Source organism: Apostichopus japonicus, chromosome 4 (genome assembly GCF_037975245.1).
Source record: "Apostichopus japonicus isolate 1M-3 chromosome 4, ASM3797524v1, whole genome shotgun sequence".
NCBI lineage: Eukaryota > Metazoa > Echinodermata > Holothuroidea > Aspidochirotida > Stichopodidae > Apostichopus > Apostichopus japonicus.
Genome location: NC_092564.1, coordinates 379,263 through 399,126, shown reverse-complemented (window position 1 = coordinate 399,126; position 19,864 = coordinate 379,263). Strand labels below are relative to the sequence as shown.

The 19,864-nt window shown below is 35.8% G+C and overlaps 2 protein-coding genes and 1 long non-coding RNA gene across 3 annotated transcripts in view; 1 reads left to right on the top strand and 2 right to left on the bottom strand.

Moving 5' to 3' along the window:
* The window catches only part of LOC139966044 (macrophage mannose receptor 1-like), a 130,239-nt gene extending 123,712 nt beyond the window's left edge, over window positions 1-6,527 (bottom strand). Inside the window, exon 1 of the mRNA XM_071968678.1 lies at window positions 5,795-6,527. Within this exon, the coding sequence (XP_071824779.1) occupies window positions 5,795-5,855 (61 nt within the window). The 5' untranslated portion in view covers window positions 5,856-6,527. The remainder of the gene's footprint in view (window positions 1-5,794) is intronic.
* A 2,666-nt stretch (window positions 6,528-9,193) lies between these two features.
* LOC139966043 (separin-like) overlaps window positions 9,194-19,864 on the bottom strand; it is a 56,762-nt gene continuing 46,091 nt past the window's right edge. Inside the window, exons 18-22 of the mRNA XM_071968677.1 lie at window positions 19,624-19,812; window positions 17,868-18,085; window positions 14,221-14,304; window positions 12,441-12,605; window positions 9,194-10,262 (exon numbers count right to left, since the gene is read on the bottom strand). Coding sequence (XP_071824778.1) covers window positions 10,055-10,262; window positions 12,441-12,605; window positions 14,221-14,304; window positions 17,868-18,085; window positions 19,624-19,812 — 864 coding nt within the window. The 3' untranslated portion in view covers window positions 9,194-10,054. The remainder of the gene's footprint in view (window positions 10,263-12,440; window positions 12,606-14,220; window positions 14,305-17,867; window positions 18,086-19,623; window positions 19,813-19,864) is intronic.
* Window positions 12,593-14,079, top strand: LOC139966062 (uncharacterized). The gene is made up of 2 exons (XR_011792444.1): window positions 12,593-12,716; window positions 12,793-14,079. It is a non-coding gene; the product is annotated as an uncharacterized lncRNA (long non-coding RNA).

Sequence of the window (19,864 nt, the reverse complement as noted above, 5' to 3'; positions counted from 1 at the left end):
AGGGTTGTAGCTTTCAACAGCTAGTGTCTAGACAACAAGCCTTGGTAGACAAAGTACATAAACAATAGGGTTGTAGCTTTGAACAGCTTGTGTCTAGACTACAAGACTTGATAGACAAAGTACATAAACAATAGGGTTGTAGCTTTCAACAGCTTGTGTCTAGACAACAAGCCTTGGTAGACAAAGTACATAAACAATAGGGTTGTAGCTTTGAACAGCTTGTGTCTAGACTACAAGCCTTGATAGACAAAGTACATAAACAATAGGGTTGTAGCTTTCAACAGCTTGTGTCTAGACAAAAAGCCTTGGTAGACAAAGTACATAAACAATAGGGTTGTAGCTTTCAACAGCTTGTGTCTAGACAAAAAGCCTTGGTAGACAATGTACAAAAACAATAGGGTTGTAGCTTTGAACAGCTTGTCTAGACAACAAGCCTTGATAGACAAAGTACATAAACAATAGGGTTGTAGCTTTCAACAGCTTGTGTCTAGACAACAAGCCTTGATAGACAAAGTACATAAACAATAGGGTTGTAGTCTATTGTAGCTTTGAACAGCTTGTGTCTAGACAACAAGCCTTGGTAGACAAAGTACATAAACAATAGGGTTGTAGCTTTGAACAGCTTGTGTCTAGACAACAAGCCTTGGTAGACAAAGTACATGTCTGTCTTTGTCATCATGTAAAGTAACCATTTATAACATTTTTCTTTATTTCACTTCCCCATGGGGACCATAACAAATGAAAAAGCTTGCAAAACATGGCCATTTCTCTCAATATTCAATTCAGTGTGGCAGCTGCAACACTGTGGAACTCTGTACATAAATTATTAGAGATGCTAACTCCTTAACTAATTATCAGTGAAAATTAAACCGTATATATTTCAGATAGCCAATTAGATCCGGTGTAAAGTTAAATCATATTTATTTCAGATAGCCTATTAAATCTGTTGTTAAGTTAAATCCTATTTATTTCCGGTACTCTATTACAGTCTGTATCGTTCAGTAATTTGTTCTCATTGTCAAGAGCTTCAGAGTATGTCTTGACTAATTAGAGTGCTATATAAATTGGGTATTATTATTATTTTAAAATGCACACATATAAAATGCACACATCATGCATCAGCATGTGTGACCATATAGCTGTATGTGTACAATCAACCTGTGCATGCTTATGTGATCCATGCCATTAATTGGGAACAGCCATTGCATACATGAATGCAGTACAATTGAAATGGCAATTGCATCTTTAATTTTGGCACAAATGACTGAAACATCTAAGAAGCCCATTTAGACTAATATTTCTTACCCCTCCTATGTGGTAATGCAATTGCCACTTTGGAGAACCAGTGTATACTTTGAATGTGCATTTGTTTGTATCATGGCTAATGATGTGCACAAGACCATATGACGCATGTACAGTTGTTTGCATGTATATACAGGTGGCAAGGCTCACATCCACTCCCACACAACCAATGAGGTTTGTGCAAGCTATCAATAGATTTAAGCATGCAGGGTTACTGACAGCTCAGACGGTGATAAAGAAAATGCAAGTGAACCAATTTGATAAAAGTTTCTCAATAAAGAACTTTATAGAGGACGTCACAATTTCTTCCAACTGATAGTATAAATGGTTATGCTCATACAAAACAGACATATGCCACTATACAGCTACCATGCTCAGAATGAACAAATAAGGACATACATTTTTCTCCCAAAGAGGAATATTTGTGGGGTCCAAGAGATCATCGTTATGACTTTTCATAATAGTTTATGTCATTTTCAGTATTAATACTTTGAATGACCTCTTTCTTCAGTTTTACAAGATACTGAATACATAGGCGTAGGAGCCTCATTTGATTTGGGGGGGCTGTAACGACTTGCCCGAAAAATGTAACCAAAATTTTTCGCGCGCTCCGCATGTTAATGTGCTTATCATATAGGCATTCTTTGGTTATTACATCACATGCCAATAACAAACAATCATTTTCCGTGTTTTTACCCTTCCATATTGGTTAGAATTATTGGGGAAGTCATTACACAATGATAATAATATAAGTTTAACCATTGAAAAACACATTGCAAATTCTTCTTTTCAGTAGGTGCCAGTGGCGGAGCTATAGGGGTAGTGGTCAGGGGGGAGAGAATGGTCTGTAGGGGCGCTTTTTCGACACTATCTAAGCGGAGCGCCACCACAGGTTGGCGCGGAGCGTACAGAAGTTTTTTGAGTAAAGATACTCCCTAGATCGCCGGAAATGACCCTTTCCAGGCCTTGCTAATTTCAAGATAAACGAAGAATAAATAGGTGTCATCGCCATTTGTCAGAAAATTGCACCAACAAAATGTGACAAATGTCAAAGGTATTTGAGAGCGCAATAAAAAAGTCAATAATCGCGAATAAGTAAAGAGTGGTAAAAAGCTGAAAAGAGCACCAGCAGTCCATTTGAGTCCGTCAGAGGGGCATCCGCCCCCTCTGACTGTATGGACGCTCAGCCACTGCTAGGTGCCCGAAAAATTCTCAGCTTATTGCCCGAATTTTCACCAAAAAACTTGAAAAACACATTGCAAATTATTTTCTTTCAGTAGGTGCTGGAAAATTCTCAGCATATTGCCCGAATTTTCACCAAAAATTTGAAAAACACATTGCAAATTATTATTCTTTCAGTAGATGCCAGAAAAATTCTCAGCATATTGCCGAATTTTACCCCCCAAAAAATGAAAAACACACTGCAAATTATTATTCTTCCAGTAGGTGCCCAAAAAATTCTCAGCATATTACCCGAATTTTCACCAAAAGTTATGGTTGGGGGGCTGCAGCCCCCCCAGCCCCCCCCCCCCCCCGCCTCCTACACCTATGACTGAATACTAGACTTACATGCAGTTATATTTGAGTGTTACTTTCTTTTAAACATGTCTCTTTCACAGCAGACTATTAATTCTATGTCCACATTGACATTGTTCCACATGACCTCACCAGATATCACACATGCCACCTTGTTTCATCCATAATACCCTCTATTATACAACACCTAAATATATTCCGGCCATTTGATTGTTCAATTGCTCGTCGATTGCGTGCAAAATCCGCTCTATTGCACTCTATGATGATAGAACCATGCATTATATTTTTTTGGTAGCATTTTTTTCAATGGTAAGAGAGCAGAGAAACCTGTCTGTTCAAAACAATCTGTTGCATGAGTGCATTTTACATCCATTTATATCCAAATTTGAAGGTGTTGTATAAAACAAATAAAGAATGGTTTCCATTCATGCAATAGTGCAAGTATTTCATTTGTTGAAAGATGTAATTTGTTCCATTCAACTCGGCTGCGCCTCGTTGAATGGAACATTCCATCTTTCAACTCATGAAATATTTGCACTATTGCACTCATAACCATTTATTATTTGTATACTATTACATCCCACTAGAACAAAACAATCAGGGGGTGTAAATCTTCCCAAGTCACATGTTCTTATAGCTTGAAGTTGTAAAGGTAGGTACTTTGATACTTCAAAGAACAATTCTTGAATCAGGGATGTCCTACATGAGTTCCTGAACAGATCATGTCATACCAATACAGGGTAAATTAATATTAATAAGTCAGTGAACGACTTTCCTGCTACAATTAAACCACTGTCCTCATATTTCTGTCACACATGCCCATTTAATAAATATTCATGCCATATTAATTATGATGTAAAAAGGATATATCATTAATACATATTCATGTAAAATGCATTACAAAACCTCTTGCCACAGAAGTAAATTAAGACCTTATTTAACGACTCTTAATTAAACATATCAAAGGTTAAGTTTACGGGGAGGATCGCTGACTTGACTCAAATAGGTTGCTTAAAACCTGTTCTGTTTACACATTTGATAAGGTTTGAAGTGGAATATGCTGAAGAATGATATGATGCACATGTAGCAACAGTACCACTTGATGGCTGGTACTAAATAAGATGAAAGGTTGGCCGAGTGGGGGAGGGATTGTTTAGCACACAGTTCAGTACAATTTTACCAAGAATACCATTGAATGAAGTTTCTCAGCTTTTTGGCTAAGATCATGAGTATAGTACTTGTTCCTTTGCTAAGGGACTTATGATACCATTAAACAATGATGAGTCACAGGCTGGATGCAAGGGGACTGACAATGATAACACAGTCATATGCTGGATGCAAGGGGACTGACAATGATAACACAGTAATATACTGGATGCAAGGGAACTGACAATGATAACACAGTCATATGCTGGATGCAAGGGAACTGAATGGTCACAGGCTGGATGCAAGGGGACTGACAATGATAACACAGTCATATGCTGGATGCAAGGGGACTGACAATGATAACACAGTAATATGCTGGATGCAAGGGAACTGAATGGTCACAGGCTGGATGCAAAGGGACTGACAATGATAACACAGTCATATGCTGGATGTAAAGGGACTGACAATGATAACACAGTCATATGCTGGATGCAAGGGAACTGAATGGTCACAGTCTGGATGCAAGGGGACTGACAATGATAACACAGTCATATGCTGGATGCAAGGGAACTGAATGGTCACAGGCTGGATGCAAGGGGACTGACAATGATAACACAGTCATATGCTGGATGTAAGGGGACTGACATTGATAACACAGTCATATGCTGGATGCAAGGGAACTGAATGGTCACAGGCTGGATGCAAGGGGACTGACAATGATAACACAGTCATATGCTGGATGTAAGGGGACTGACAATGATAACACAGTCATATGCTGGATGCAAGGGAACTGAATGGTCACAGTCTGGATGCAAGGGGACTGACAATGATAACACAGTCATATGCTGGATGCAAGGGAACTGACAATGATAACACAGTCATATGCTAGATGCAAGGGAACTGAATGGTCACAGTCTGGATGCAAGGGGACTGAATGGTCACAGTCTGGATGCAAGGGCGATTCCACATGATAGGCAGTAATACCACAACAAGATGACGTAGAAGTGTTTGACAAACTATGGGAAATAAAATATTGGTGGATATGGTTTATAAAACTCCAGCAAGGATGGCAAATATATATAAGTTTATGTCATAACAATAATCATTGATTTCTGCAAGATCAACTAGAGATGATACTGTTTCATGTGTTACTCTACAATCAGAGTAGTGTAAAAGATGGGAGGGGTGTGGTGCATTAGAAGTGAGAGGGGATGTGGAAATATCTGATAATATATGGCAGTGAATGAAAAGGTCTTGTGCAGAGTTGTGAGGTGTAGGGAGAAAGTCATGTGGCTGAGAAAATGACAATAATTTGTCAGAGAATTTCTCAAAAAGAACCAAATACCAAAAAAAAATGAAGAAAGAGTTATTGTTACTACAATCATAAGGTTCCAGTTTCAACTATAAACAAAAACAACATTCTGAAGGAACCTAAAATTGGCCCTTTAAACAAATGATTTTGGGGACATGACATTATAAAAAACTTAGTTATTTGGAAATCAAACTGTTCACACTGCCTTGAATTTCAAATGTTTGTTTAGCTATATGTGGAACATTAACTGAGATGTATACAATATTACATTCATGAATACCAGAGTGAAAATGAATCAGAATTCAGTAAAAATTGGATATTTACAATAACTTTCATTAATATCAGAACCATAAAATCAGGAATAGGTTAAAAGATGAAACCAGCTTTGACAAGACATGTTAATTCTCAATGCATGAATCGATCATAGGAATAAAACTAAATTAATTTTGATTTTCCAAAAAGTGCAAGATATATGCTCACCAGAACGTACCAACTTACCATATGGAACAAAAGTAAAGGTGCAGAAAAGTAATAACAAGGTTGCATAGTTCACCGCCATTTTGGTTATTACAATCAAAACAAGTTTCTCAACAATTCTATGCCAAACCCTGGCAGTATAAGGGCTTCTTGTCTTCCACTTTCTTGTTTGCAAAATAATCCAATTCACAGGTTGTATGTGTAAAACAATACACTAAGTGAGAATATTAGAAATGAAAGTGTAAACATTTGTAATGTCTACAAGTGATGAATTGGGAGCTCAAAATCCTGCAGACTTTGCCACCCTTCCTGTCAGGCAACTGGAATATTCAAGTTTATCTACAGGTAGCACTGGGTATGCTAATTAACGGACTCACTAAAAACCTTTGATTTGTTTATTTAATAATTAACAACAACTTCATAAGATAAAAATCTCCTTACACCAAAACATCAACAGGTTATCATGATATTAGAACTCAAAGATCAGTGCAGGGTAGCTGGATGCAAATTAACAAGGTTTCACGATACTACCCTGGAGATAAAGTTTATCTAGTCAGCTTGATCACTAGTTGTATTACAAGTGACTTCATATGCTTCATCATCCATTGTACATACTACACCTCCAATGAGGGACTCACAAGTTACAAGTGACTAAATAAACTACACCATCCATTGTACATACTACACCTCCAATGGGGAACTCACAAGTTGTATTACAAGTTACTATATAAACTACACCATCCATTGTACGTACTACACCTCCAATGAGGGACTCACAAGTTGTATTACAAGTGACTATATGAACTACACCATCCATTGTATGTGACAATATGAACTACACCATCCATTGTACCTACTACACCTCCAATCAGGGACTCACAAGTTACAAGTGACTAAATAAACTACATCATCCATTGTACATACTACACCTCCAATGGGGGACTCACAAGTTACAAGTGACTAAATAAACTACACCATCCATTGTACATACTACACCTCCAATGGGGGACTCACAAGTTGTATACAAGTGACAATATGAACTACACCATCCATTGTATGTGACAATATGAACTACACCATCCATTGAACCTACTACACCTCCAATCAGGGACTCACAAGTTGTATTACAAGTGACTATATGAACTACACCATCCATTGTACGTACTACACCTCCAATCAGGGACTCACAAGTTGTATTACAAGTGACTACATATGCTACACCATCCATCGTACGTACTACACCTCCAATCAGGGACTCACAAGTTGTATTGCAAGTGACAATATGAACTACACCATCCATCGTACGTACTACACCTCCAATCAGGGACTCACAAGTTGTATTACAAGTGACAATATGAACTACACCATCCATTGTACATACTACACCTCCAATCAGGGACTCACAAGTTGTATACAAGTGACTAAATAAACTACACCATCCATTGAACATACTACACCTCCAATCAGGGACTCACAAGTTGTATTACAAGTGACTATATGAACTACACCATCCATTGTACATACTACACCTCCAATCAGGGACTCACAAGTTGTATTACAAGTGACTAAATGAACTACACCATCCATTGTACGTACTACACCTCCAATGAAGGACTCACAAGTTGTATTACAAGTGACTATATGAACTACACCATCCATTGTACATAGTACACCTCCAATCTGGGACTCACAAGTTGTATTACAAGTGACTATATGAACTACACCATCCATTGTACATACTACACCTCCAATCAGGGACTCACAAGTTGTATTACAAGTGACTATATGAACTACACCATCCATTGTACATACTACACCTCCAATCAGGGACTCACAAGTTGTATTACAAGTGACTAAATGAACTACACCATCCATTGTACGTACTACACCTCCAATGAAGGACTCACAAGTTGTATTACAAGTGACTATATGAACTACACCATCCATTGTACATAGTACACCTCCAATCAGGGACTCACAAGTTGTATTACAAGTGACTATATGAACTACACCATCCATTGTACATACTACACCTCCAATCAGGGACTCACAAGTTGTATTACAAGTGACTATATGAACTACACCATTCATTGTACATACTACACCTCCAATGGGGGACTCACAAGTTGTATACAAGTGACTATATGAACTACACCATCCATTGTACATAGTACACCTCCAATCAGGGACTCACAAGTTGTATTACAAGTGACTATATGAACTACACCATCCATTGTACATACTACACCTCCAATCAGGGACTCACAAGTTGTATTACAAGTGACTATATGAACTACACCATTCATTGTACATACTACACCTCCAATGGGGGACTCACAAGTTGTATACAAGTGACTATATGAACTACACCATCCATTGTACATAGTACACCTCCAATCAGGGACTCACAAGTTGTATTACAAGTGACTATATGAACTACACCATCCATTGTACATACTACACCTCCAATCAGGGACTCACAAGTTGTATTACAAGTGACTATATGAACTACACCATTCATTGTACATACTACACCTCCAATGGGGGACTCACAAGTTGTATACAAGTGACAATATGAACTACACCATCCATTGTACGTACTACACCTCCAATGAGGGACTCACAAGTTGTATTACAAGTGACTATATGAACTACACCATCCATTGTACATACTACACCTCCAATCAGGGACTCACAAGTTGTATACAAGTGACAATATGAACTACACCATCCATTGTACGTACTACACCTCCAATGAGGGACTCACAAGTTGTATTACAAGTGACTAAATGAACTACACCATCCATGAGAAAGTGAAACACCTGTATGCAAGAATTTCACACATAAAAAATACTACTTAAGCACTGCTTCAAAGACTCTTCAGTGGTGTAGCAATCCATTAGAACTAAAGTCACAAACATGTAGTTACATCTTAAATCAAAAGTACTGTTGAAAATTTCCCAGAAGTCAAGAATAGCGAGAATTAAAATGCTTGTTCCACCCTGCTCACCAATGAAAACTCACAAAGCATCAAGCAGAATTTCATGAACAAATCAACTATTTTCAATTTACCATATTTCAACACATTAGTAAGTTAAATTATGTTCAATTCAGTGAAGCAATAATGATGCACTTAAAGAATCTTTTTTGTTGGGTTTCTCTATTCTTTCATTGCCTACAAAGCCTGACATTTGTGTTAAATATAACTGTTTCCTAACGACATATGGAAGAAAGTAAGCTATGCCATCCAGCTTTTCCTAGGTTTTTGGCTTCTGCCTGAAGTCACACATTATTCTCATGTATGTCAAATATATGAGATTCCAAAGCTAAAGGGCAGTTGTAAGCGGATTCTAAGTCACTATTTGGAAAGATAATCCAAACAGTTCCCAGGAAACCAGAAATGCTACTGAACAAATAATATAAGTTTGTACATATTTATTTTACTCTTTACCACTGAAACATAAAAAGAGTGCATCCTATCAGAACAGAAAGAAAGACACTGTAAATATAATATACACAAAACAGAACAGCAAAAACATCCACCCAACCATACTGATAGATGCAATCTTCCTTCACAGAAGCAAAATATTATGCTATCATTGATCTTTGACTTGATGTTAAACTGGGTAATTGCAAAATAAAGCAAAACACCAATACATTAATATCTGCAGTACAAAATACGATATTTTAGACAAACAAACACTGTGACAAACATACCCATCACCACTTTCTTAAAATATGTTTAAAGTGTAACAGGAAAAAGTGTAAAATTTGCACCTCTATAGCCTTAGTTCTGTTAGAATATTTTTAAAGCTAAAATTGTAAACAAAATGATTTTACAAAGGCGGTCCTTACAAATCAAAGTATGATTTAGTTTTAATCAGCTCATGACCAAATAAAGTGTAAAAGTTTAATAACTTCCCTGGATGCTAACTGAATGGTAACTTCATTACATGTTTGTTAAATAAGATATTGAGGGTGAAGAAGGATGGTAATGGTTTCATTAATAGTATCACATCAGAAGCAACAGACAACTTTTAAAGTACTTTATTTTCAATAACTGTAGCAGCTATGTACTTCATAAATATTACCCATTAAGTTTAATCAAATCTTCACATAAGACACTTCTTTGTCTTGACCACCTGTCACTTCAGATCAACAATTACATCCAATACATTTTCATAAATTAAATTAAAAATACTGTCTGCTTCTTCTAAGGGTGCTCTCTTCACCTGCTGTATCCTTTCATTACAATGTCATAATGTGGTTTGGCTATACAAGTCAGTCCTTGAGATGTACAGGTAATCCATACATTACTGGTGCACTTCCAATTAAGTACTGTAACCGGCAGGAGTTCCTGGCATCCACCATAAAGTCTAATAAAGTCTCTTGCTCTCTACCACTATCCAACCAAGCTTTCAAAAGATGTTCTAAGAAGCGATCAATATCTCTGTCTGTCACATCCCAAAGGTTTGCTACAATACATGGGCTGGGAAGAAGAAAAGAAACAGACAAATCAAAATATTTACCAAATTACTTCCAAATTGAAACAGCGGTGACTATCCTCTTGCTTCTGTAAAGAAATACTCCTACAAAATCCTAAATAATCTCACTTTCTGTATTATTTCTTTCACTTTAATGTAATCAGCAAAACCTGGACCAGAAGTTGTTCTGATAAGAAATTCAGAAAATGGAATTTCCTATCCTATAGAGTAGCTTATAAAAGTGTGAACAATATGTTTTACAATGAACATCACACTGGTTTGTACATTTATTGTATTTGTTTATTATTACAGTTGTAACTGTGTACCAAATATTTAATATCTAACATTTTGATAAATCAGCAGCATCTTTATGATTAAATATCTGGCATGGATAATCCAGGATAATGGTTGGATATCTCATGTGGATAATCCAGACTAATGGTTGGATATCTCATGTGGATAATCAAGGATAATGGTTGGATATCTCATGTGGATAATCCAGGATAATGGTTGGATATCTCATGTGGATAATCTATGATTAAGGTTGGATATCTCATGTGGATAATCCAGGATAAGTGTTGGATATCTCATGTGGATAATCCAGGATAATGGTTGGATATCTCATGTGGATAATCTATGATTAAGGTTGGATATCTCATGTGGATAATCCAGGATAATGGTTGGATATCTCATGTGGATAATCCAGGATAATGGTTGTATATCTCATGTGGATAATCCAGGATAATGGTTGGATATCTCATGTGGATAATCCAGGATAATGGTTGGCTATCTCATGTGGATAATCCAGGATAATGGTTGTATATCTCACATGGATAATCCAGGATAATGGTTGGATATCTCATGTGGACAAGCAAGGATAATGGTTGGATATCTCATGTGGATAATCCAGAATAATGGTTGGATATCTCATGTGGATAATCCAGGATAATGGTTGGATATCTCATGTGGATAATCAAGGATAATGGTTGGATATCTCATGTCGATAATCCAGGATAATGGTTGGATATCTGATGAGGAAAATCCAGGTCCAGGATGCCGAGGGGCTATAATTAAGCTTTTAATTTACCATGAACATGTTGGGCACCCGTCAACCAATATTTGAAATTCCAAATAATATTTATAATAAGGCAAAGAAATTTAAAAAACACTCAGGAACAGTAAACAACATTGCCATACAACCCAAAACATTTCCAGCCACCCACTCTATTACTATAAGTACTCCAGAACAGTAAACAGCATTGCAATACAACCCAAAACATTCCCAGCCACCCACTCTATTACTATAAGTACTCCAGAACAGTAAACAGCATTGCCATACAACCCAAAACTTTCCCAGCCAGACACTATTACTATAAGTACTCCAGAACAGTAAACACCATTGCAATACAACCCAAAACATTCCCAGCCACCCACTCTATTACTATAAGTACTCCAGAACAGTAAACAGCATTGCCATACAACCCAAAACTTTCCCAGCCAGACACTCTATTACTATAAGTACTCCAGAACAGTAAACAGCATTGCCATACAACCCAAAACATTCCCAGCCACCCACTCTATTACTATAAGTACTCCAGAACAGTAAACACCATTGCAATACAACCCAAAACTTTCCCAGCCAGACACTCTATTACTATAAGTACTCCAGAACAGTAAACAGCATTGCCATACAACCCAAAACTTTCCCAGCCAGACACTCTATTACTATAAGTACTCCAGAACAGTAAACAGCATTGCCATACAACCCAAAACTTTCCCAGCCAGACACTCTATTACTATAAGTACTCCAGAACAGTAAACAGCATTGCCATACAACCCAAAACTTTCCCAGCCAGACACTCTATTACTATAAGTACTCCAGAACAGTAAACAGCATTGCCATACAACCCAAAACATTCCCAGCCACCCACTCTATTACTATAAGTACTCCAGAACAGTAAACAGCATTGCCATACAACCCAAAACTTTCCCAGCCAGACACTCTATTACTATAAGTACTCCAGAACAGTAAACAGCATTGCCATACAACCCAAAACTTTCCCAGCCAGACACTCTATTACTATAAGTACTCCAGAAGAGTAAACACCATTGCCATACGATCCAAAACATTCCCAGCCACCCACTCTATTACTATAAGTACTCCAATGTGGTATCTTGCTTACCATTCTGCTACAATATAACTGAGTGCCATTCCAGCAGCATCCAAGGCACCATTCACAGTTAGTTTACCACTACTACACCCAATCAAGAGTGTTACAGCTCGGCATGTCAGGCGCTGGATCTCATCACCACTGAAGTACTCACGACCATTTCCATGACCACAGTAGCTGTGGTGGAAAACAAGTTGTCTTGTTATTAAACATATTTTAAAAGGTATGAAAAAAGCATTGAGAACAAGAAAACTAATTAGGATCATAACTGACAGGATTAGCTCATAGGTTCCTGAAGTACCATAACCCACTACACATAACATGACATGTATGTAGAAACATAACTGACAGGATTAGCTCATAGGTTCTTGAAGTACCATAACCCACTTGTACATAACATGACATGTATGTAGAAACATAACTGACAGGATTAGCTCATAGGTTCCTGAAGTACCATAACCCACTTGTACATAACATGTATGTAGAAACATAACTGACAGGATTAGCTCATAAGTTCCTGAAGTACCATAACCCACTTGTACATAACATGACATGTATGTAGAAACATAACTGACAGGATTAGCTCATAGGTTCCTGAAGTACCATAACCCACTTGTACATAACATGACATGTATGTAGAAACAACTGACAGGATTAGCTCATAGGTTCCTGAAGTACCATAACCCACTTGTACATAACATGACATGTATGTAGAAACATGATTGACAGGATTAGCTCATAGGTTCCTGAAGTACCATAACCCACTTGTACATAACATGACATGTATGTAGAAACATGATTGACAGGATTAGCTCATAGGTTCCTGAAGTACCATAACCCACTACACATAACATGACATGTATGTAGAAACATAACTGACAGGATTAGCTCATAGGTTCCTGAAGTACCATAACCCACTTGTACATAACATGACATGTATGTAGAAACATAACTGACAGGATTAGCTCATAGGTTCCTGAAGTACCATAACCCACTTGTACATAACATGACATGTATGTAGAAACAATTGACAGGATTAGCTCATTGGTTCCTGAAGTACCATAACCCACTTGTACATAACATGTATGTAGAAACATAACTGACAGGATTAGCTCATAGGTTCCTGAAGTACCATAACCCACTTGTACATAACATGACATGTAGAAACATAACTGACAGGATTAGCTCATAGGTTCCTGAAGTACCATAACCCACTTGTACATAACATGACATGTATGTAGAAACATAACTGACAGGATTAGCTCATAGGTTCCTGAAGTACCATAACCCACTTGTACATAACATGACATGTATGTAGAAAGGTAACTGACAGGCTTAGCTCATTACTCGACTCATTACAATCATCTTCTTAGTGTGTGAGATTATATAAACTATTTCCATTGTAGTTGGAATAATGGACTCCGGTCATTACAATCATCTTCTTAGTGTGTGAGATTATATAAACTATTTCCATTGTAGTTGGAATCATGGACTCCGGTCATTACAATCATCTTCTTAGTGTGTGAGATTATATAAACTATTTGCATTGTAGTTGGAATTATGGACTCCGGTCATTACAATCATCTTCTTAGTGTGTGAGATTATATACACAAGATGCATGTTTTGATTAAACCTGAATGAAAGCAATTCCTTCCAATATTCACCTCACTGGATTAAACCATCCTAATAATCATGAACCAAGAAACAGCAATAAGGACTAAACAAAAAACTCAGTTATTAATGCTTCATCTATAAATCAGAAGAGCTCAAATTCTGAAAATATTAAACTTACATAAAGAGATCCTGGTTGGTAAGAGCTGTTGTGTATTCTTCTTTTGAAGGAACTCGACCAGTTACTCCATGCCATCTGTTCTCCCTAAAAAGAGAAAATTGGGGTAAACTTACAAACCAGGAAGCAAATTGACTTAGTGATTCCTTGCGGTATTTCTTATGATTGTAAATTTAGATCATTGTTGAATTCACATTACCATCAAGGTTCTTTAGCTGTGGACCTCCACATCCAGTTCATCTACACTTCACTTTTGGAGTTTACTTGTTTACAAGTTTTCATATTTTATTTTCTGTTGACCTCAAATGATGTTAGACCTCCATATTTTGTTCTCAGTAAGGTGAATCTACAGACTCCACTTGGCATTCATCTAAGTTTCCATTGGAGTATTATGTTAAAAAGGTTAAGAGCCATTGAGTTCTGAACTTTGAGCTCCACAAAAAAAAAAAATAGGCTACCTGTGCTTGCTAAAAAGGACCTAAATAGCAAGTATGAGGTCACATGTTCTATGACAGGGATGCCAAAGAAGCTATGCAGGAAATCTGTGAACCTCCAAATGTAATTAACAAGTAATGTTCTCTAGGAATCAAAAAATGATTATTTCATGTGATGTCTACTCTATTCCAAGTGATGTAAAATAGTAATCAACAAGGAGTGTTCTCTACGAATCAAAAAAATATTTATTTCATGTGATGTCTGCTCTATTCCAACTGATGTAAAATATTACTAAACAAGGAGTGTTCTCTAAGAATAAAAAAAATATGATCATTTCATGTGATGTCTACTCTATTCCAACTTATGTAAAATATTACTAAACAAGGAGTGTTCTCTATGAATAAAAGAAATGATTATTTCATGTGATATCTGCTCTATTCCAACTTATGTAAAATATTACTAATCAAGGAGTGTTCTCTAAGAATCAAAGAAATGATTATTTCATGTGATGTCTACTCTATTCCAACTTATGTAAAATATTACTAATCAAGGAGTGTTCTCTAAGAATCAAAGAAATGATTATTTCATGTGATGTCTACTCTATTCCAACTTATGTAAAATATTACTAAACAAGGAGTGTTCTCTATGAATAAAAGAAATGATTATTTCATGTGATATCTGCTCTATTCCAACTTATGTAAAATATTACTAATCAAGGAGTGTTCTCTAAGAATCAAAGAAATGATTATTTCATGTGATGTCTACTCTATTCCAACTTATGTAAAATAATAATCAACAAGGAGTGTTTTCTAAGAATAAAAGAAATGATTATTTTATGTGATGTCTGCTCTATTCCAACTGATGTAAAATAGTACTAAACAAGGAGTGTTCTCTAAGAATAAAAAATTATTATTTCATGTGATGTCTACTCTATTCCAACTTATGTAAAATACTACTAAATAAGGAGTGTTCTCTAAGAATAAAAGAAACGATCATTTCATGTGATGTCTACTCTATTCCAACTGATGTAAAATACTACTAAGCAATGATTGTTCTCTATGAATAAAAGAAATGATTATTTCATGTGATGTCTGCTCTATTCCAACTTATGTAAAATAGTACTAAACAAGGAGTGTTCTCTAAGAATAAAAGAAATGATTATTTCATGTGATGTCTGCTCTATTCCAACTTATGTAAAATAGTACTAAACAAGGAGTGTTCTCTAAGAATAAAAGAAACGATTATTTCATGTGATGTCTGCTCTATTCCAACTTATGTAAAATAGTACTAAACAAGGAGTGTTCTCTAAGAATAAAAGAAATGATCATTTCATGTGATGTCTGCTCTATTCCAACTTATGTAAAATAGTACTAAATCAACAAGGAGTGTTCTCTAAGAATCAAAGAAATGATCATTTCATGTGTATCTACTCTTTTCCACCTATGTTTAGCAGTATTCAACAAGGAGTGTTCTCTAAGAATCAAAGAAATGATTATTTCATGTGATATCTACTCTATTCCAACTGATGTAAAATAGTACTAAACAAGGAGTGTTCTCTAAGAATAAAAGAAACGATTATTTCATGTGATGTCTACTCTTTTCCACCTATGTTAAATAGTATTCAACATATCCACACTTGTCTTGGTTTGACCTTGCACGAAAAGATGCAGAAAGACGATGTTGGTGGCAAAGGAAGCCAATAGTATAGTTCAACAAACTTTATAGTAAACTAAAAGGAAACATTTTTACCTTTGCCTATTTAATAATATACCTTTGATCATAAGATATTACATTGATTTACTTATACAGACAAGATGCTAACCAATATTTACCAAAGCTCTCTACTTTATTTACATAGAGACACACATACCAAAGGATTTGATAGTTATGAGGGCCTCTACCGGTTCTGTACAGCAAGGTCAAACTTTAGCTCAGTAGTAAAATTTCAAACTCTTAGCAGTCTGCAATTAGCAGTTAATTAATCTTGAGAGATTTAACAGTTATGCATGCGTGGCACAATCCATAAAGAGGTAACGTTCAAAACTCAATTTAGGATTTGCTTTGACAAAGCCTTTACTGAATGGCTCCCAAAAGTTTAAATGAATATGTACTGAATCACATGAGTATTTATACACTGAGTCAGGTCATTTTGAATGAGTATTTAGACACTGAATCAGGTCATTTTGAATGAGTATTTATACACTGAATCAGGTCATTTTGAATGAGTATTTAGACACTGAAACAGGTCATTTTGAATGAGTATTTATACTCTAATCAGGTAATTTTGAATGAGTATTTATACACTGAATCAGGTCATTTTGAATGAGTATTTATACACTGAATCAGGTCATTTTGAATGAGTATTTAGACACTGAATCAGGTCATTTTGAATGAGTATTTATACACTGAATCAGGTCATTTTGAATGAGTATTTATACACTGAATCAGGTCATTTTGCAATGAGTATTTATACACTGAATCAGGTCATTTTGAATGAGTATTTATACACTGAATCAGGTCATTTTGAATGAGTATTTATACAATGAATCAGGTCATTTTGAATGAGTATTTAGACACTGAATCAGGTCATTTTGAATGAGTATTTAGACACTGAATCAGGTCATTTTGAATGAGTATTTATACACTGAATCAGGTCATTTTGAATGAGTATTTAGACACTGAATCAGGTCATTTTGAATGAGTATTTAGACACTGAATCAGGTCATTTTGAATGAGTATTTAGACACTGAATCAGGTCATTTTGAATGAGTATTTAGACACTGAATCAGGTCATTTTGCAATGAGCTTTGTTTATTGTAAATGCAGCTCCAGAGATTTGCTTTTATTTGACCAATACAAGAACACATTGTATTGTATGAATATATTTGGATTCTGCAGTAAAATCAAACTTAACCGCATCACAAGTTCACATCATACATATACAACAAACTCACAGATGTGAACTCCAAACATTTTTACATTGAACACAATTATCTAAATGTATTTCAGGTATGCACATTTCCAGAAATTTGTTTCTTTGAGTTTAATATATAGTATTCTGTTCTCATGGGGAAATCTTCCTCATTTCTGGATTGGTAGAACACCTATATATTACGTTTAAAATCACAAGAATCAATAAGAAACTAGCTATACTGCAAGTTCCTTCAACATAAGTGATATCAAACTTCAATGAAAACTGACACATTTGTCCTTACTTTTCAAACCAATCTTGAAATACTTTCTGAGTATTAAGGAGATCCTTTGAAGGATTCAAAACAAATGAAGTATCTGTGGTATTTATGCCACTTCCGAGGACTGTCTTGGAATCCAAGCAGGCTTGGAGACTGGACAGGAGAAAATGAAGGCTTGGGATGCGAAAAACTGGAGCAGCACGCAGAACAGGGATACTCTCCCAGGCTATATGGTGTAATTGCTGGAGAAGGATACAAGGAAGGGGTTAGCAAACAAGATAAGTCAGTTGATTTCGCCTAAAAAAAAGAACATTTCAGTTGTTCTCATAGAAGTAATATGTCTACCTAATTAATGTACAGAAAAAGTAGCAGAGAAAAAACAAAAAGCATTTCCTGAAAAAGCTATATGCAGTGAGACAACAAAAAATCATCAAAATTCTGTCAAAATTATAAATTCTATATCAAGTTTAATTATGAAATTGATTATTAATAAATTGACTGTCAAAATATGATACATAACATCTGCAGTGAAACAAATCTTTTGATCCCCTTTTACAATTTCTTTGCTTTTAGTGAAATAAGTTTCAACACTAGTTTAGTTTCAAATGGTAACACTAACAATGGGTTTATATGAACCACTAAATATGAGAAAACCTCAATTGTGTTTACTCTCGACATAATGATAATAACACTTATTTATATATAACCCATTATACCAACAGTCTCAACGTGCTTTACAAGAAACAAAATGAGTACAAAATACAGCATAGTAGAACAAAAACTTAAAGATACACCAAAGGATCATAAAAAATTACAAGGTCCAATGAGGGCAGCACCTGAATAAGTGAGTTTCAATGCTCTTTTCAAATTTTCTATGGTAGGGGCGTTCCTTATGAGGGAGGGGAGAGTGCTCCAGAAATTGGGGGCAGCAAATTGAAAAGAACACTCACTGTATGATTATATTGTTGTTGGGGAAGGTAATTCCTACTTAGTGGATCATTTTCAATTGTTTTTACCCAAAGCATTTACTTTACTAATTTATGTCCCCTCTCGTAATCTAAGATCCAGCTCTCAATTTTTATTATCTGAAATTAAGTCCAAACATTCTTGGGGGGATAGGTCATTTATTGTTTCTGCCCCTCGCTTATGGAACCAACTTCCCTTAAAAATCAGAAAAACATCTACTCTCTCTAACTTTAAGAAGAGCATAAAATCCCACTTAATGACAAAAGCTTTTATATGATCTTATACCATTAAGTTTTTCTTCTGTCATTGTTTTGTATTATTCTGTATTATTTGTATCATTTCTCATTGTCATTTGCGCCATGAACATTCTTTGAGTGGTGTGTGCGCATTATAAGTCTTATTATTATTATTATTTACTTCATATGTTCAATAAACAATATTATATTGATATCATTGTTCCTAAACTTATTTTTTTACTTTCACTTGATGTAATTCATGTTATGCTGGGGATCTCTGTATTATAATTCACTTCTGCACAGAACCTGCCATAGCCTCAGGTGTCTCCTAACCACTTGTCTTTTATTGCTAGCACACATAATTCATTACGAATGAAACTTGCATAATTTCCCTTCGCAGTTCATAAATTGCAGTAGTTTTTGCCAAACTGGAGAGAAACCACAAAAATGTTAAGACCTCTTAACCTTAATTCTTATTGGTAAACATATTCATACAGACATTATTAAATATGTCACGTCAATCCATCTTACATATTCCCCTACTAGAATATCCAATCAATACTTTTAGTACATCTTACTTTATCCAGAATAAGGCCAGTTGGATGTCTCATGGTAGATTTTAAGTTTTTACTCATGCCTTTGGTAAGTTCTTGGAAAATAGCAAGAGCTTGGGCCAATTCACTGCAACCAATACGGAGCCCCAATAAGTATGCCAGGGCTTGCAACAACTCTGGCCTGTTGAGCTGTGAAGATCCACTAATGATGAGCTAAAAGGGAAAGGAAAGACACATTTTCAAAACTATAACTCTTTTATGAACA